The sequence below is a fragment of the Geotrypetes seraphini genome, chromosome 2 (genome assembly GCF_902459505.1).
Source record: "Geotrypetes seraphini chromosome 2, aGeoSer1.1, whole genome shotgun sequence".
NCBI classification, from domain to species: domain Eukaryota; kingdom Metazoa; phylum Chordata; class Amphibia; order Gymnophiona; family Dermophiidae; genus Geotrypetes; species Geotrypetes seraphini.
The window spans coordinates 2,049,450-2,068,307 of NC_047085.1; the positions used below are offsets into that span (position 1 = coordinate 2,049,450).

An 18,858-nucleotide genomic window follows, 5' to 3' on the forward strand; every position below is an offset into this window, starting at 1 on the left:
TAAAGATGGGCGTAACATTGGCTATCTTCCAGTCCTCCAGGATCATGCCTTTTTTCAGGGATAGATTGCAAATTTGCTGTAGTAGTTCCGCAATCGCCTCCTTTAATTCCTTCAGAACCCTTGGATGGATTCCGTCCGGACCCAGGGATTTGTTAGTTTTTAGTTTTTCTATCTGCCTGCGTACATCTTCCATGGATGTTAATTTTTCTGCTTGATTTCCATTGAAGAATTGCTCAGGTTCCGGTATGTTGGATGTGTCTTCATTTGTAAATACAGACGAAAAGAACATGGGTTACAGGATCCGAGGCAACATGGCTTTACAAAAGGTAAATCGTGCCAAATGAACCTGATTGAATTTTTTGATTGGGTGACCAGAGAGCTGGATCGAGGACATATGCTAGATGTAATTTACTTGGATTTCAGCAAAGCCTTTGATACAGTTCTTCATAGGAGGCTGTTGAACAAACTTGAAGGGCTGAAGTTAGGACCCAAAGTGGTGAACTGGGTCAGAAACTGGCTGTCGGACAGACGCCAGAGGGTGGTGGTTAATGGAAGTCGCTCGAAGGAAGGAAAGGTGACTAGTGGAGACCCTCAGGGTTCGGTGCTGGGGCCAATCCTGTTCAATATGTATGTGAGTGACATTGCTGAAGGGTTAGAAGGAAAAGTGTGCCTTTTTGCAGATGATACCAAGATTTGTAACAGAGTAGACACCGAAGAGGGAGTGGAAAATATGAAAAAGGATCTGCAAAAGTTAGAGGAATGGTCTAATGCCTGGCAACTAAAATTCAATGCAAAGAAATGCAGAGTAATGCATTTGGGGATTAATAATAGGAAGGAACCGTATATGCTGGGAGGAGAGAAGCTGATATGCACGGACGGGGAGAGGGACCTTGGGGTGATAGTGTCCGAAGATCTAAAGGCGAAAAAACAGTGTGACAAGGCAGTGGCTGCTGCCAGAAGGATTCTGGGCTGTATAAAGAGAGGCGTAGTCAGTAGAAGGAAGAAGGTGTTGATGCCCCTGTACAGGTCATTGGTGAGGCCCCACTTGGAGTATTGTGTTCAGTTTTGGAGACCGTATCTGGCGAAAGACATAAGAAGACTTGAGGCGGTCCAGAGGAGGGCGACGAAAATGATAGGAGGCTTGCGCCAGAAGACGTATGAGGAGAGACTGGAAGCCCTGAATATGTATACCCTAGAGGAAAGGAGAGACAGGGGAGATATGATTCAGACGTTCAAATACTTAAAGCAGTGTTTTTCAACCGCTGTTCCGCGGCACACTAGTGTGCCGCGAGATGTTGCCTGGTGTGCCGTACGGTCAGGGCCGCCATCAGGGCAGTACCACCAGTCCTGCATTCAGGGGCCCGGGCTCCCCCAGGGTCCTAGGCCACAGTCTAGGGAGAGGGGCGGTCCGCCCCACGTGGACAGGAGAGAGCTGGACGGGGGACCCGCGGAGTTCAATACATCTCGAGCCGCGAGCCTCGTCTTCTGTTCCTGCCTGCCCTGCAGCTAACATATAGCCGATCGCAAGCGTTCCCCGATGTCAGCGCTGACGTCGGAGGGAGGGCTTAAGCAAAGCCTGCCCTCCGACGTCAGCACTGACGTTGGAGAATACTTCCGTTCGGCTATTTGTGCGCGGCAGGGCAGGCAGGAAGCAGAAGACTAGCCTCGCGGCTTGAGCTTCGTTTTGCTGAGAAAGTTGCAAAGATGGGCTGGGAGGCAAACACGGAACACAAAAGGGGGGAGGGAGTGCGTTTTGGACACAAGGCATGAACTTGGGAGAGAGGGAGGGAAAGAGATGCTGAGGTGGGGGAGGGAATGCGTTTTTGGACACAGAAGGCATGGACTTGGGAGAGAGGAAGGGAGGGAAAGATGCTGAGGTGGGAGAGGGAACGTGTTTTTGGACACAGAAGGCATGGACTTGGGAGAGAGGAAGGGAGGGAAAGAGATGCTGAGGTGGGGGAGGGAATGAGTGTTTGGACACAAGGCATGGACTTTGGAGAGAGGAAGGGAGGGAAAGAGATGGTTGTGTACACGGGGAATAGAAGAAAGGAGAATTTTTGGTCATAGGGAGGGAGTGAGGTACAGATAGTGGCATACCAGGGTGGGGGGGGGCAGTCTGCCCCACCCCGGGTTTACATCCCAAGGGGGTGCACAGCTGGCCACCCTCCAGTGTTGTCCCTAGGCCGGCAAACTGCGGCTCTTTAGCCACTTGAGTGCCACCGCCGCCATCGGGAACAGGCCGGCGCCAGGTTCTCCCTGCTTTTCCCTGTGGGGCCGGCCAACTCTCGCCACTCGCGTCAATTCTGACGTCGGAGAGGACGTTCTGGGCCAGCCAATCGCTGCCTGGCTGGCCTAGAACGTCCTCTCCGACGTTAGAATTGACGACGGGTGGCGAGAGTTGGTCGGCCCCGCGGGGAAGAGAAGCAGGGAGAACTTGGCACCGGCCTGTTCCCGATGGCGGCGGTGGCACTCAAGTGAATTACTTTATATATAGTCAATATAGGCACAGAGTTAAATTTTTTAACATTTTCTAATGGTGGTGTGCCTCGTGATTTTTTTCATGAAACAAGTGTGCCTTTGCCCAAAAAAGGTTGAAAAACACTGACTTAAAGGGTATTAATGTAGAACAAAATCTTTTCCAGAGAAAGGAAAATGGTAAAACCAGAGGACATAATTTGAGGTTGAGGGGTGGTAGATTCAGGGGCAATGTTAGGAAATTCTACTTTACGAAGAGGGTGGTGGATGCCTGGAATGCGCTCCCGAGAGAGGTGGTGGAGAGTAAAACTGTGACTGAGTTCAAAGAAGCGTGGGATGAACACAGAAGATTTAGAATCAGAAAATAATATTAAATATTGAACTAGGCCAATTACTGGGCAGACTTGTACGGTCTGTGTCTGTGTATGGCCGTTTGGTGGAGGATGGGCAGGGGAGGGCTTCAATGGCTGGGAGGGTGTAGATGGGCTGGAGTAAGTCTTAACAGAGATTTCGGCAGTTGGAACCCAAGCACAATACAGGGTAAAGCTTTGGATTCTCGCCCAGAAATAGCTAAGTCTTAACAGAGATTTCGGCAGTTGGAACCCAAGCATAGTACCGGGTAAAGCTTTGGATTCTCGCCCAGAAATAGCTAAGAAGAAAAAAAATTAAATTAAAAATTTAAAAAAAAAATTTAAATTGAATCAGGTTGGGCAGACTGGATGGACCATTCGGGTCTTTATCTGCCGTCATCTACTATGTTACTATGTTACTATGTTAAGTCTTTCTGCTACTTCTTTTTCCTCCTTCACCACTCTCTTCCTGTCTCCGTTGTCCAGCGGTCCCACCTCCTCCCTAGCCGGTTGCTTCCCTTTAACATATCTAAACAGTTTGAAATTTCGTGCTTCCCTGGCTAGCCTCTCTTCAAACTCTCTTTTGGCTTTTCAAACCACTCGGTGACATTCTTTTTGATACTTCCTGTTCTCTTTCCAGTTCCCCTTAGTTTTGTCCTTTTTCCTGAATGAATTTTTCTTATTGCCTATCACTTCCTTCACTATTTTAGTTATCCACGCCGGGTCTTTTGTTCAACTCTTTTTGCACCCCTTTCTGAATCTGGGGATTTACAGATTTTGCGCCTCGCTCACCGTGTTCTTGAGAAAAGACCAGGCATGTTCTACCGTTTGCCATTTTTTGGAACTGTTCCTAAGTTTCTTCCTTACCATTTCCTTCATTGCTTCGTAGTTTCCTTTCCTGAAGTTGAAAGTTGTCGCTATAGTTCTCTTTCCTTTCAGTATTTCTACCTCAACCTTGAACTTGATCGTGTCATGATCGCTGTTTCCCAACGGTCCCACTACTTCCACTTCCTTTGCAGGTCCCCTTAACCCATTTAGGATTAGATCCAGAGTGGCATTTCCTCTCGCTGGTTCTCTAACAAGTTGCTCCATAAAACAATCTTGTATAGCCTCCAGGAATTCTGTCTCCCTAGCGCATTTTGAGCTTCCAAGACTCCAGTCTATTCCGGGGTAGTTGAAGTCTCCTATAATAACTGTGTTACCGCTTTTGCATTCTCGCTTCATTTCAGCTTCCATTTCTTCATCGATATCTCCGGTTTGCCCTGGTGGATGATAGTATAGGCCCATCTTTATTTCAGGCCCTTTCCTTCCCGGTATTTTTAACCCATAGCGATTCCAGCTTGTTGGTCATCTCTGTTGTGTCCATTTTTGTCGACTGTATGCTTTCTTTTATGTATAGGGCTATTCCACCTCCTTTCTTTCCTGGCGATAGAGCTTGTACCCCGGCAGTCCTGTATCCCATTTGTTTTCCTCATTCCACCATGTTTCAGTGACTCCAATGATGTCTATGTCCTCTGCATTGGCCATGGCTTCTAATTCCCCCATTTTGCTCCTTAGGCTCCTTGCATTAGTATATATGCAATTTAAGTCCTGGTATTTTTTTGTCTTCGTTTCTTTTCCCTGTGCTTCGATCTTTATTTTCTTCTCCTGTGCTACAATCTCTTTATCCTCCTCTTCTGGATCAGTCAATTCCTGTGTTTTGCCCGTTGTTTCTTCCCAGCATTTTTTCCACTTAGTATCTTCACGGGATACATTCTTCCGAATCGTTGACGCTTGGTCGACTGTCGGCTTTCCCCTTTTTCTTAGTTTAAAGCCTGTTCTATTCCTCTCCTGACGTTGTTTGCTAGAAGTCTAGTTCCCGCTGCGCTCAGGTGCAGTCCATCTCTCCTGAAGAGCTTGTTCTTGCCCCAAAACGTTGTCCAGTTCCTCACGAAGTGGAACCCCTCTTCCTCACACCATCTCCTCATCCATGCATTTATTGATTGTAGTTCCGTCTTCCTCTTCATATCTGCCCTCGGTACTGGTAGATCTCTGAAAACGCTATCTTCTGAGTCCTCATCTTCAACTACCTTCCCAGAATCTTGAACTGTTCTATCAGTGCACTTCTACTGTAGTCCCACCTGCTGACATCATTTGTCCCGATGTGGATCATGTCTCTTCCATCTCTACTCCTTCTAGGATCTTTCCAATTTTGTCCACGATGTCCTTCATTCTTGCTCCTGGGAGGCAGGTCACCTCTGGCCCAGAGTCATCTATTGAACTCGTGATATCTTTCAGTAATGTTTTTTGCCATTCTATTCCTTTCCTGTTTATTTCATTCATGTATGGAGCCACCCTGGGGGAGGGAGGGGGGATGTTGGGATGTATGCTTGTATTTGGTGATAGTTGATGTTTGGTTTAAAATTTTGCGCTTTCAATTTACCAGTAAGGATTTTGTGTACCTTTGCAGTATTGAGCTCAATAAAAAATCATTTGAACATAACACTACATCTGAGTCAGAAACCCAAGACTCAGTCACACAGCAAACTAGCTCGAAAATTAATACAATTTTGCTCCTAATGGATCTCACATGAATGCAGTGGCATACCAAGGAGGGGGAGCGGGGGGAGGTCCGCCCCGGGTGCACGGCTTGGGGGGGTGTACAGCCGACCAGGTCCGGGTCCTCCTGCCCTACTACCCTGGTCCTCCTGCCCTCCTACCCTTCCTTCCCCCCAGTCCGCGCCGCTGCTGTCTTACCTCCCCGCTGCTGCTGCTAATTGCCGACAAGAAGTCTTCTTTCCGACGTCAATTCTGATGTCGGAGAGGACTTTCCGGGCCAGCCAGGCAGTGTTTCTGTGGTGCAATGTATGCAGAGTCCAGCTTCTTACTGGTTCAATTTAACCTTTGTCTATGTATTTCTATTTTATCCTCCCTTTTACAAAACTGTGGAGCGTTTTTTAGCGCCAGCCATGGTGGTAGCAGCTCTGATGCTCAGAATTCTATGAGCGTCAGAGCTGTTACCACTGTGGCTAAAATCCACACTACAGTTTTGTAAAAGAGGGATGGGTTAGTTTGTGATTACATATTCCATACTAGGCGAAGGTGTTTTCTGTGTTCTGTGTGTTCGAAAGACATGGTTTTTTGTTAGGATTGACTGCAGGATTGATCTGTACTAGTCTGGCTTGTTTAGTTTTACAATGGGTGTATTGATGTTGTACTGCTCATTGCAATATGTAAGATGCTGCCTTTTCCTAGGTACTCATGTGTGACATGTGGCTTGTTACTAAAAATCATGTTTTTTGTACAGATGGGGGGGTGTCAAAAAGTGATGGGTCCCGGGTGTCACATATGCTAGTTACGCCACTGCATGAATGAAAATCACTTATCATCATGAGCTTGAGCAAATGAGGCCAATTGGGAATAATAAACATCTCTCATACCTTTAAAACCCAGCTGAAGCCAAAATCTGGATGCATGAACTCGATAATCTGTAGAAGCAGCTCTAGTGTCCAAATATCACCATCAAACCGATCCCTTAAATCGATGTATTGCACCTGGGAAAGGAAAGCAAATCTACTGGAAAATGGAGAGACACCCCAAACTAAAAATCCAAATCCTCCCCAGCAAAACACTTATCACAACAGGGGCAATGATTAGCTTGGGTCATGCACAATTAAATGTGTTAATAATAAGGAGGAGGTGTCATGAAGCACAGGCACTTGAAGAAATGACAAATTTAAGCCACTTTGGCTCTGTTGTCCTAAACTGGTCACATCAGATCGCGCCTGTTTCGTACAAATACAAAAATGCAAAAACAAATTATAAATGAAGCACCTGCATGACTCAAATGTCAAAGAGTTGCCTTCCATGTGCTCATGGATGTCCATTCAAATAGCAATAGAAAGGAAAACTTGTATTGTAAAATCTTGTACTGTAACTATGGCAAATCCAACCTGCAAACTGTCTGTATGTCAATTTGGATAAAACTTGTACTGGAAGGATAACCAGGGTAAATTGTAACCAGTAAACTGTAAATTACACTTCTCCCTCCGTATTCGCTGTGATAGGGGATTAACAGAACCGCAAATAACTTTTTTATATGTTATTTGCTGTTTTCTATTAAAAAACATCGTGAATATGGTGAAATCATGAATAACATGGTGGGAGACCTGGCCTGTTTCTGAAGGAGAGGCAAAACACAGTGAACAAAGTGCTGGGAATCAGCGATTTTCTCTGTAAATGCTTGGAATCAGCGATTTCTCTATGCAAGCTGATGCAATTTGGGGGGAGGAGCCAGCAAGCTAAAAACCGTGAACAATCGAAACCGCAAATGCTGAAACCGCAAATATGGAGGGAGAAGTGTATGTATATTAGTATTAGACCCCTGGTTGGTGTTAAGTTAGGATAATAACTTGTATCATAAACTTGCACTGAAATTGTGTGTTTAACTTTTTGTTTTTTTAGTTTTAAATCTTTATTCATTTTCAAATGTTACATCAAGTGAATTACATAATCTCAATAAAAATTTATATATATACATACTTGATAAGCTCATCTATTAATATTTAATTTAATTTTTTTTATATAAAAATTGATATTAAAATTCATATTAATATTTCAGAAATCTAAATTTATATATTTTTAGTTAATATAATACTATCCCTTCCCCTCCCCCCTCCCTTCAGAACCTCAATATCTGAATAAAGTTTTAATACAGTTCCCCCCTTACATTCTTATCAAATTCTAAACATGGGAAAATTAATCATTCTTTACAGTATTCAGTTAATGGTCTCCATATTTTTTGAAATTTACTTATATATCCCTTTTGTGTTGCTATAGTATATCATCTAAAGTATGAATACCTGCTAATATCCAGTCTTTCCAGATTATTTTGAAACCGCCTATTCTGATCTTGGGGTTTAGCCAGATCGTTTGAGTTGTTGATTTATTAATTGGAATAGGAGTTAGATTACTTATATACCTTAAAGTTTTCCATGTATCCATAAGTATTTTATGTTCTTTGTATAGCCCTGGCATTTTGATACTAATTACATTACTAAGACGTAAAGGAAACATGAGTCTCCATTCTAGCCAGAACCAGTCTGGAATATTATCAGTGGGTTCTGGGAGGATCCAATACATACCTTGATGTAAAATATAGGCTTGATGATACCTATAAAAGTTGGGAAAATTTACCCCACCCTCCGCAATTGTTTTTTGCAATGACACTAAAGCAATTCTGGGGTTTTTCCCGAGCCAAATAAATTTTGTCAATATCCTATTTAACTTTGTATAAAAAGAATCTTGGAAGAAAACTGGTATCATACCCATTTGGTAACAAACTACAGGCAATATCATCATTTTAACAGTTTGTACTCTTCCCCACCAAGATAAGTGCAATGGATTCCAATGGTCACACATCTCAGTCACTTTTTGTAATAAACATTTTTCATTAATTTTCATTGTGTCTTCCAAATTTTTTGTAATCCAAATTCCAAGATATTTAATTGCTTCCTCTTTCCAAACAAAAGAGAATGTATCAAATAATCCTTTTGTACAATGTACATTTAATGGGAGTATTTCTGATTTGTTCCAATTTATCTTATATCCAGAAAATTTTCCAAATTTTTCAATTAGGTCAAGTAAATGTGGAATGGTAGATTCTGGATTCCTCAAATATAATAATAAATCATCAGCATAAGCTGATATTTTGTATTCTTTATCTGAATGTGGTATACCCTGTATCTCCTTCACTTGTTGAATTGCTATTATTAAGGGTTCTAAAACTATATCAAACAATAAAGGAGACAAGGGACAACCTTGTCTAACTCCTCTCTGTAGATTAAATTTTTCTGAAAACGTATTATTAATATATAATCTAGCAGAAGGGGAGCTATATAATGTTTGTATCATTTGTATGAATCCAGGACCTATATCAAACCATTCCATTGCTTGATACATAAAAGTCCATTCTACTCTATCAAAAGCCTTTTCTGCATCTAGAGATATAGCAAAAGTAGGTTCGTTCATTTGTTTTGATAGGTATAACATATGGAATGCCAATCTGGTATTATGAGATGAATGTCTTTGAGCTACGAATCCTGTTTGATGCATACCTATAATATGTGGGAGAGCTTTAGCCAATCTTAAAGCTAATATTTTTGCTAATATTTTACCATCTACATTTATTAAAGATATTGGCCTATAATTTAAAACCAAAGTGGGGTCTTTATTTGGCTTTGGCAAAACGATAGTTAATGATTCTGCTATAGTGCCATTTGTTGAACCTTTATTAATTTGGTATTGATAAAGATTTAGTAAATAGGGTAACAAAAATTTTTGAAATGTTTTATAGAATTCTATCGTATATCCATCACCACCTGGAGCGGATCCAACTCTAAGGGATTTTAAAGCTGTTTCTAATTCTTTTAGTGATATTGGTTCATCCATACTTCGTTTTATATGTTCAGGAATTTTTGGACCCTCTAACATTTGTAAAAATTCTAAACCTTCTTTTTTTTTATTTGAATAAGTCTTAGAAGAATAAAGGGATCTATAAAATTTTAAAAATTGTTTTAAAATAGAATCAATATTTGTAAATGTTACACCATTTTCATCTTTTATTGCAATTAATTTTGTTTTCCTTTTTTTTGTTTTAAGGTAATTTGCCAATATTCTTCCTGCCTTATTTGAGTTTCCATAATACAATGTTTGTTGAGAAAATAATTCTTTCCTGATCAATTTAGATGAAATCTCGTTATATTTTATTTTAAGTTTCAATAATGCTTGTTGAATAGAATATTCCCATTTTTCTGTTAGTTTTTTTTCAAAATTTTTAATCTCATTTTCTAAATTTATAAATTCTTTTTTGATCTGTTTTTTAAGATAAGCCGAATATGAAATTATTTGACCTCTCATTGATGCTTTAAAAGCATCCCATAATATTTCTTTAGAGACTTCATTATTATCATTTAATTGAAAATAATCTTTCATTTTTATTTGAAGATTTTCAATAAAAGTTGTTTCAACAAGCAAGGTATTATCAAACTTCCAGAATGGTCTATTTATATACTGATCTGTAATCTTAATTTTAATCCAGACCCCACCATGATCAGATAAAATGATTGGATCAATGGCAGCTTGTGATATCTGATGTGTCAAATTCTTTGAAGTAAAAATATAATCTATTCTAGAAAAAGAATTGTGAACATGAGAACAAAAAGAAAATTCTCGTCCATTAAAATGAAGTATTCTCCAAATATCTATCAAATCACAAGAGTGTATCAAATTATCTAGACCCATAGATTTCATATGTCTACTTGGGTTTTTATCTAACAGAGGATCCATAACAGCATTAAAATCCCCAGCTACTATTAAGTTAGAAGTAGCCAGTGGTAATATCATTTGTTGAATAGACTTAAAAAATTCATTTTGGTTCGAATTAGGGGCGTATATATTAATTAACGTCATGGTAGTATTTCCCATTTTCATTTCCACATTTATCCATCTTCCATTAGTATCCGATGCCCTCAATCTAAATGAAGCATTACATTTTTTATTTACTAGAATAGCAACACCTGCTTTTTTTCCTATTGCTGGTGAGAAAAAACATTGTTTGACCCATCCCCCTTCTAACTTTTTTGATTCTATGTCTGAGAGGTGGGTCTCTTGAATGAAGCATATATCAGCTTCTTGCCTCTTCAAAAATAGTAAAGCTTTTTTCCTTTTTATTATATGATTTAGACCATTAACATTAAGTGATAAAATCTTAATTTCCATTTAAAATGTTAAAGTATCTTTCTTTAAAGTATAGACGTTGAATAGTAGTTTTTATTAATTTATCCCATTTTATTAATTTTTTTATATTATCCCTTTCCCTATCCTTACCCATTTTTATATTGAATTTTACTAATCCTTTTCCTCCCTCCCTACCCCATTTAAATACGAAAACTTGGATACGCATATAATGGTTAGGTGTAATTAACTCCCCAAGCTATTACTCAAATTTACTATATTTACTACAATTATTTGTCCCTTCTATTTATTTTAAGTATAAATTTCCAAATTCTATATTAGTATTATATAGGATTTATAATGAAATTATAACAGTATTTGTGTATTTTATAATACATATATATAATATATATATATATATATACATCTTCACTTATATATATATTATATAAATACATATATGCATTCATAAATTTCTGTTTGAGCCATATGAGATTCTTGAGTTGAATACAATGAGAACCCATAAAAAATAATAACAATATTAACGTTTACATATTTAAAGATAAAAATTGCATCAAAAATCTTCAGAAAAAATTAAAGATAATTCATAAGTTTATAAATTGCCATGACTCTTCTTTTGCGATGGTCTGTTTTCCATGTGTTTATTCCCACTTCACATTACTCTTGTCTCAGTTTGCATCTTGAATTATTGCTCCAAGGAAGTTGCTCACAGCGTCTGTGTAAATTCCCTTCACTGTGGAAAAGTTGCAGTTATTGAAATTCGGAGTGTGCAGGCGTCACTGTAACTGGGGTAGATAGGAGATCTCTGTTTTATTGTTTATGCGTTGACCGGCATTAAGCCTTAAAGAGAAATCGGGCTGGTGAACGGCGGGACTTTGAAGCATAGACCTTCGATCTCAGGCTGGGTAGGTGATGACCAAATCTTCGCTTTCTAAGTCTGTTGTGTAGGAGGCAGGGAGAGGCAATGGAAAGCAATGTATCTTCCATTGATTTTTGAAGTCTGATAACAGGGAAACGACAGCGGATATCGATGGCGGTAGTAACACAATTTCCCCTTTGCCGGAGAGTTTGCTCATCATTCGAGACAATATCTCGTCTGTCCGCTCTGTCCCAGCTCATTACCTTCCAGGAAATTCACATCTCTCAACCTCTGCCATTGTTGTCACCACTACTAAAAAGTTAAAAACCAATCCTTTAGCCAACACCAACCTTCGATCTCGAATCATAGCAGGGTCTCTTTCAGTTGTCTATATAAAGTCCATTACTTTTCAAGTGTAGAATCCATATTCGTCTTGTCCAATCTCATTAAGTTTTTATTTATAAGTTTATGTTCTTCATTTTGAATGGAGGAGATTTTTTTTTTTTTTCGCTAAGCAACGCCCCTTTCACTTTCCCAACCAATCAGCAGATAGTGTATTCTAATGTCAATGAGTTATAAAGCCGAGTTCTGCGTCAGAACCTCAAACGGAAGTCTTCCATCCTCGTGACATCTCTTGTAAGTTTGTTTTATTTCATATTGTAGAATCTTATTTTGAGAATTAGTTAAGAATTTTGACTTTAAGTTGATTCGTGTGAAGTGTTCTTTCCTTATTATTTTACAAGAACATTCTATGTATTCAAATATAATTCCATCCTCGTGGATTTTCGTCCGTTGTGTCAGAATTTTTTTTTTTTTTTTAAATTAAGTTTCAACTGTAAAATTTTTGTAAGTCTTTTAATCCAAAGTTAAAAGTATTTATATTGTATAGAAATTAAAATTAAATATGACATGTTCACTTACTTTTAAGAAGACATAGGTTGTTCATTTTGCTCTATGAAATCTTGTAGTTTTTTGGGGTCTGAGAAATTTTGGGTTGTATTATTGATAGTTATTTTCATTATCGCCGGATATAAAAGACCATATCTAGCCCCCATTGATTTTAATTGTGGTCTCATGTCCAAGAATTGTTTTCTTTTCATTGCAGTTTCTTTAGCGAAGTCAGGGACGATATGTATTATTGCGTCTTGACATTTTAGATTTTTATTTTCTTTGGCTAGTTGGCTGATTTCTACTGCTTGTTGATGTCTGAGCAGTTTGAAAATTAAAGTTCTTGGACCCTGTTGTGTATTTTTCCTTTGGGTTGGAATCCGGTGTGCTCTTTCAATTTCTAAAGCTGTTTTAAATTTCAAGGGGAGCACTTTAAGTAAAAAATTCTGTAAGAAGGTAATAGGGTCATTTCTTTCTACTCCTTCCGGCATCCCAATAATACGTAAATTATTTCTACGTTCGCGATTTCGGCTGTCTTCAAGATCCCTTTTTATTTCTGTTATCTCTTTCCATAATGTTTTATTTTGTCTCATTTCAATATTTATTTGTTCTGAGTTTTCCTCCAGAATATTTATTCTGTTTTCTGTTACCTCTACTCTCTTGGTGAGTAATGCCGCATCGTCCATTGCCTTTTGCAATTTTTTATTGCTATCTAGAACAATTTCTTTTATTTGTCTTAATTCCTCCATAACGTCGGGGCTTTCATCAGATGGTAACGGTATATTTGAAGGAGGAGTTGAAGGTTCCGGTTTTGATCTTTTGTTACTTCCTAATCCAGATCCTCCAGCCTTTGGTTCTCCTTTATTTTGTTTGTTGGATGCCATAATAAGTTGTTAAATCCTCTTTTTTCTTTTTAGAGTTTGGTTATTTTTGTAGTTTTTCTTTAATTTGGCTTGTTTACATGGAGCTAGTCGTTCACCCGACCATCTGAGTTCGCGTCCAAGCCACGCCCCCGTGTTTAACTTTTTGGGGACAACGGGATAGAAGGAGAAATTAGATTCTTACCTGCTAATTTGCTTTCTTTTAGCCTCTCCAGACCATCATAGGTACCTTACAAGTGGGTTATATCTCATCATGACCAGCAAGTGGAGACTGAAACAAAACTCTGGAATAGTACATAAAAGGTATCTCTTCCCATTCCTATCCGTCTGCCAAATAGCCAAGCAGAACTAAGAACTGGAAACAGAAATAAACAAGACTCCAAATAGGAGTAACAACTATTATACCTGAATGCTGTTGGAAAATGCAAAGGAAAGATCCCAGCAAGAATATGTCCCCCTAGCTCGCCAGCTACGCCAGCCGAGCCACAGCCGCTGTTCTTCAATTCTCCCCAGCCCTAGAAAAATACTACAATCCACAGAAAAAACAAAATCTACATGTGCAACACCCACAAAAACATGACAATAGACAGAGTGGAGTCCTATGCCGGTCTGGAGAGGCTAAAAAGCACAGTTACTTACCGTAACAGGTGTTATCCAGGGACAGCAGGCAGATATTTTCAACATGTGAGTGACATCAACGACAGAGCCCTCTAGCAGATGTTTTCGGAAGCAAACTTGCTTGAAGACCTTCAAGCTTGCGATTGGCCCGCGCATGCGCGCGAGCCCCTCCCGCCCGACCTAGGGCATGCGTCTCCTCAGCATGGCCTCAGTTCAGATAGCTAGCAAAGAAGCCAATCACAGAGAGGTGGGTGGGTTGAAAGAATATCTGCCTGCTGTCCCTGGAAAACACCTGTTACGATAAGTATCTGTGCTTTATCCCAGGACAAGCAGGCAGCATATTTTCAACATATGGGAGACCTCCAAGCTAACCAGAATGGGATGGAGGGAGAGTTGGCAATTTAGGGGAACAGATTTTGCAAAACGGACTGGCCAAAATGGCCACACGCCTGGAGAAAGTATCCAGACAGTAGTGTGAGGTAAATGTATGAACCGAGGACCAAGTGGCAGCCTTACAGAATTCCTCAAGCGGAGTTGAGCGGAGGAAAACAACAGACGATGCCTTCGCTCTGACCTTGTGGCCTGTGACTCGACCCGGCAGGGAGAGACCAGCCTGAGCGTAACAGAAAGAGATACAAGCGGCAAACCAGTTAGAAATGGTCTGCTTAGAAACAGAGTGACCCAAGCGATTAGGATCGAACAGCTGGGGAGCAGAACGATGAGGAGTGGTACGCTTCAAGTAGAAGGCCAGCGCACGCTTGGAAACAAGAGAATGCAGAGTCACTTCTCCAGAGTGAGAATGGGGCTTCGGGAAAAACACAGGAAGAACAATGGATTGGTTGATGTGAAACTCAGAAACAACCTTAGGCAAGAACTTAGGATGGGTACGGAGAACCACCTTATCATGATGGAAGACATAGAAACATAGAAACATAGAAATTGACGGCAGAAAAGGGCTACAGCCCATCGAGTCTGCCCATACCAATGACCCACCCCCTGACTCCTACTCTCTCAGAGATCCCACATGAATATCCCATTTTCTCTTGAAATCTAACACGCTGCTGGCCTCAATCACCCTCTGAGGCAGCTCGTTCCAATGATCTACCACCCTTTCAGTGAAGAAGTACTTCCTCGCATCACCCTGAAATTTCCCTCCCCTGATTTTCAGCGAGTGACCTCTGGTTACTGAGGGCCCTATAAGACTGAAGATATCATCTTTCACCTCTATACGCCCAGTAATATACTTAAAGGTCTCAATCATGTCCCCTCTCTCTCTTCGCTCCTCCAGTGAGTACATCCGCAGTTTTTTTAACCTTTCTTCATACGTGAGTTCCCTGAGCCCCAAAACCATCCTGGTAGCCATTCGCTGAACCGACTCAATTCTCAACACATCTTTTCGGTAGTGTGGTCTCCAGAATTGAACACAATACTCGAGATGAGGTCTCACCATGGATCTGTACAGCGGCATTATGACTTCAGGTTTTCTGCTGACAAAACCCCTACGGATACAGCCCATCATTTGTCTTGCCTTGGACGATGCCTTCTCTACTTGATTTGCAGCCTTCATATCGTCGCTAATGATCACTCCTAAATCACGTTCCACCGTGGTCCTGGACAAGGTTTCACCATTTAGTGTGTAAGTTCTGTGTGGATTTTTTTTGCCTAGGTGCATTACCTTACATTTTTTAGCATTGAAGCCCAGCTGCCAAGTTGATGACCACTGTTCAAGCTGTCTTAGGTCCTGCGTCATAAAGTCAGGCACACTGCTTTTGCCAACTATGTTGCATAGTTTGGCATCGTCGGCAAACAGTGATACTTTTCCTCTAAGTCCTTGGGTCAAATCTCCTATGAATAAATTGAATAGAATCGGCCCTAAGACGGAGCCCTGAGGTACTCCACTCATCACTGCTGACGTTTTGGAGGGGGTACCGTTTACCATCACCCTTTGAAGCCTACCATCTAGCCAATCCCTTACCCATGTTGTGAATGTATCCCCTAATCCCATCGATTTTAGTTTGTTCAACAGCCTGCGGTGTGGAACGCTATCAAAAGCTTTGCTGAAGTCCAAGTATATCACGTCAAGGGACTCACCGGCATCCAGTTGACTGGTCACCCAATCAAAGAAGTCAATCAGATTAGATTGGCAGGACCTTCCCCTGGTGAATCCGTGTTGCTGTGGATCACGTAGATTTTCTTCATCTAGAATTTTGTCAAGTTCCTGTTTGATTAGTGTTTCCATGAGTTTGCACACTATGGATGTAAGACTCACCGGTCTGTAATTTCCTGTCTCCGTTCTGCAGCCCTTTTTGTGGAGTGGAATTACGTTAGCTGTTTTCCAGTCTAGGGGTACTATTCCCGTGCGCATGGAAAGATTGAAGAGTACGGATAGTGGTTCAGCCAGAACTTCACTCAGCTCTCTTGAGTACCCTGGGGTGTAGATTGTCTGGCCCCATAGCTTTGTCTACTTTGAGTCTTGAAAGTTCGTGGTAGACATTACTAGGTGTAAACTCGTAATCACGAAACAGGTCATTTTGGCTGTTTCTTATTTGTAGTTGCGGACCATCTCCCGGTGCTTCACAGGTGAATACTGAGCAGAAGTATTCGTTTAGCAGTTCTGCTTTGGTAGTATCAGATTCTGCGTAGTTTCCATCTGATTTCCTAAGGCGTTCTATTCCATTTTTGTTTCTCTTCCTGTCGCTAATGTACCTGAAGAAGGATTTGTCCCCTTTTTTAATGTTCCGTGCTAGATCTTCCTCTGTTTGAAGTTTGGCTTCCCTGACTGCCTTTTTGACAGCCTTAGATCTGGCCTGATAGTCTTCTTTTGCCTCCCTTTTCCCAAGATGTTTGTAGGTAATAAATGTTTCTTTTTTCATTTTAATGAGGTCAGAAATTTCCTTGTTGAACCATTGTGGTTTTTTGTTTCTCCGGCGTTTGCTTACTGTTTTTACGTAGCGGCTAGATGCTTCGTTCAGGATGGATTTTAGGTTTGACCACATATTTTCCGGGTTGTCAGTTTCTGTATGGTTTTGCAGCTTTTGATGGACAAATTTTCTCATGTGGTCGAAATCTGCCTCCCTAAAGTTGAGGACCCTCGTTGCTGTGTTTGATTTAGAGAAGCCTTTCCTGAGGTTGAGCCATACCATGTTGTGGTCGCTGGAGCCCAGCGTGTCTCCCACTGATACTTCCGAGACACTGTCTCCATTTGTGAGTACCAGGTCCAGTATTGCTTTTTCCCTGGTGGGCTCTAATACCATTTGTTTTAGTTGTGCACCCTTAATGGAGGTTATTATTCTCTTGCTACCGCTCGTAGTTGCTGAGAGGGTGTTCCAGTCTGCATCTGGCATGTTGAAGTCGCCTAACAGTACTGTGTCACCACGCAAAGTGATGTTCTCTATGTCCTCAATCAATTCTTTGTCTTCGTCTTCCTTTTGTCTCGGAGGCCTGTATACCACACCGAGGTAAAGGCATTTTTCGTTCCCTCTGGTCAGGTTTACCCAAAGTGATTCCCCTGTGTATCTAACCTCTGTGATCCTGGTAGTTTTGATATTATCTTTGGTGTATAGTGCTACCCCCCCTCCTAATTTGCCCTCTCTGTCTCGACGAAGTAGATTGTAGCCTGGTATAACCATATCCCACCCATGCGAGTCTGTGAACCAGGTCTCGGATATCGCTACTATATCAAGGTCTGCATTCCTTATTTCTGTTTCTAGTTCCAGGATTTTGTTGCCCAAGCTGTGTGCATTAACATACATTGCTCTCCAAATTTGTGATGATATGCCTATCCCCGTTAGTGTACTTGCCTTAGGCTCAGAAGTGTGTATACTATGGGTACTTACCTTAGGCTCGGAAGTGTGGGTTTTACTTGCTTCATCAGGATGGATCCTTACTGCTCTGGTATGTATGTGTGAACCCTCCCCCAACTTACCTAGTTTAAAGCCTTCCGAAGTAGATGTGCTAGTCGATGTCCAAAAACTTTCTTGCCTCTCTTTGTTAGGTGAAGTCCATCAGGTCCCTGTAGTCCTTGTAGCGCTGCTCCGTGGTCTAGGAATCCAAAGTTCGTCTCTAAACACCATTCGCGAAGCCACTCGTTGGTCCTATGGATGCGCTCTTCCCTGTCTCTGCCTTTGTCTCTTACCGGGAGGATTGATGAGAAGACCACCTGTGCTCCTGTCTGCTTTAGCTTCCTTCCCAGGGCCTCGAAGTCTTTAGGGATGCTGTCTGATGTGCTTCTGGCAGTATCGTTGGTACCTACATGAATGAGAAACATAGGGAAATGGTCAGTAGGTTTTAGAAGTTTGTCTATACTGGTGAAAGGTGGGTCCGCTACCAAGGCTTGAAGCTCACTGACCCGACGGGCAGAAGTGAGAGCAATAAGAAACACAAACTTCCAGGTAAGATACTTCAAGTGAGCCCGCGCTAGCGGCTCGAACGGGAGTTTCATCAAGCGAGCAAGGACCACGTTAAGATCCCAAACCACAGGAGGTTTAAGAGGCGGATGAACGTGGAAAAAGCCTTTCATGAAACGGGAAACCACAGGATGAACAGAGATAGGCTTCTCGTCAATCGGCTGATGAAAAGCAGCAATGGTACTAAGGTGGACTCGAACCAAAGAGGACTTGAGTCCAGCGCCAGACAAGTGTAACAGATAATCCAGGACAGCAGATAAGGAGACAGACAGCGGCTCCTGCTGTCGAGTAGCACACTAGGAAGAAAAGTGGGTCCACTTCTGATGGTAACACTGGCGAGTGGACTCCTTCCGAGACGCCTCCAGGACATCCAGCACAGGCTGGGAGAACTGGAACGAGGGCATTAAGTCTCGAGGAACCAAGCCATTAAGTGCAGAGACTGTAGATTGGGACGAAGAAGAGAATCTCAAGTTTCAAGTTTCAAGTTTATTAGGCTTTTAAATACCGCCTATCAAGGTTATCTAAACGGTTTTTACAATCAGGTACTCAAGCATTTTCCCTATCTGTCCCGGAGGGCTCACAATCTATCTAACCTTGACTCTGTGTAAGCAGAGAAGGAAAAACAAGCAAAAGAAGAGGCTCTTCGT

General features: G+C 41.3%; 1 protein-coding gene across 5 annotated transcripts in view; it reads right to left on the minus strand.

Moving 5' to 3' along the window:
- Positions 1 to 18,858, minus strand: part of ADCK5 (aarF domain containing kinase 5) — a 217,052-nt gene that overhangs the window by 92,594 nt on the left and 105,600 nt on the right. For all 5 annotated transcript variants that reach the window (XM_033934864.1, XM_033934862.1, XM_033934863.1 and 2 more), the window contains one exon: positions 6,245 to 6,358. In XM_033934864.1, the coding sequence (XP_033790755.1) occupies positions 6,245 to 6,358 (114 nt within the window). The remainder of the gene's footprint in view (positions 1 to 6,244; positions 6,359 to 18,858) is intronic.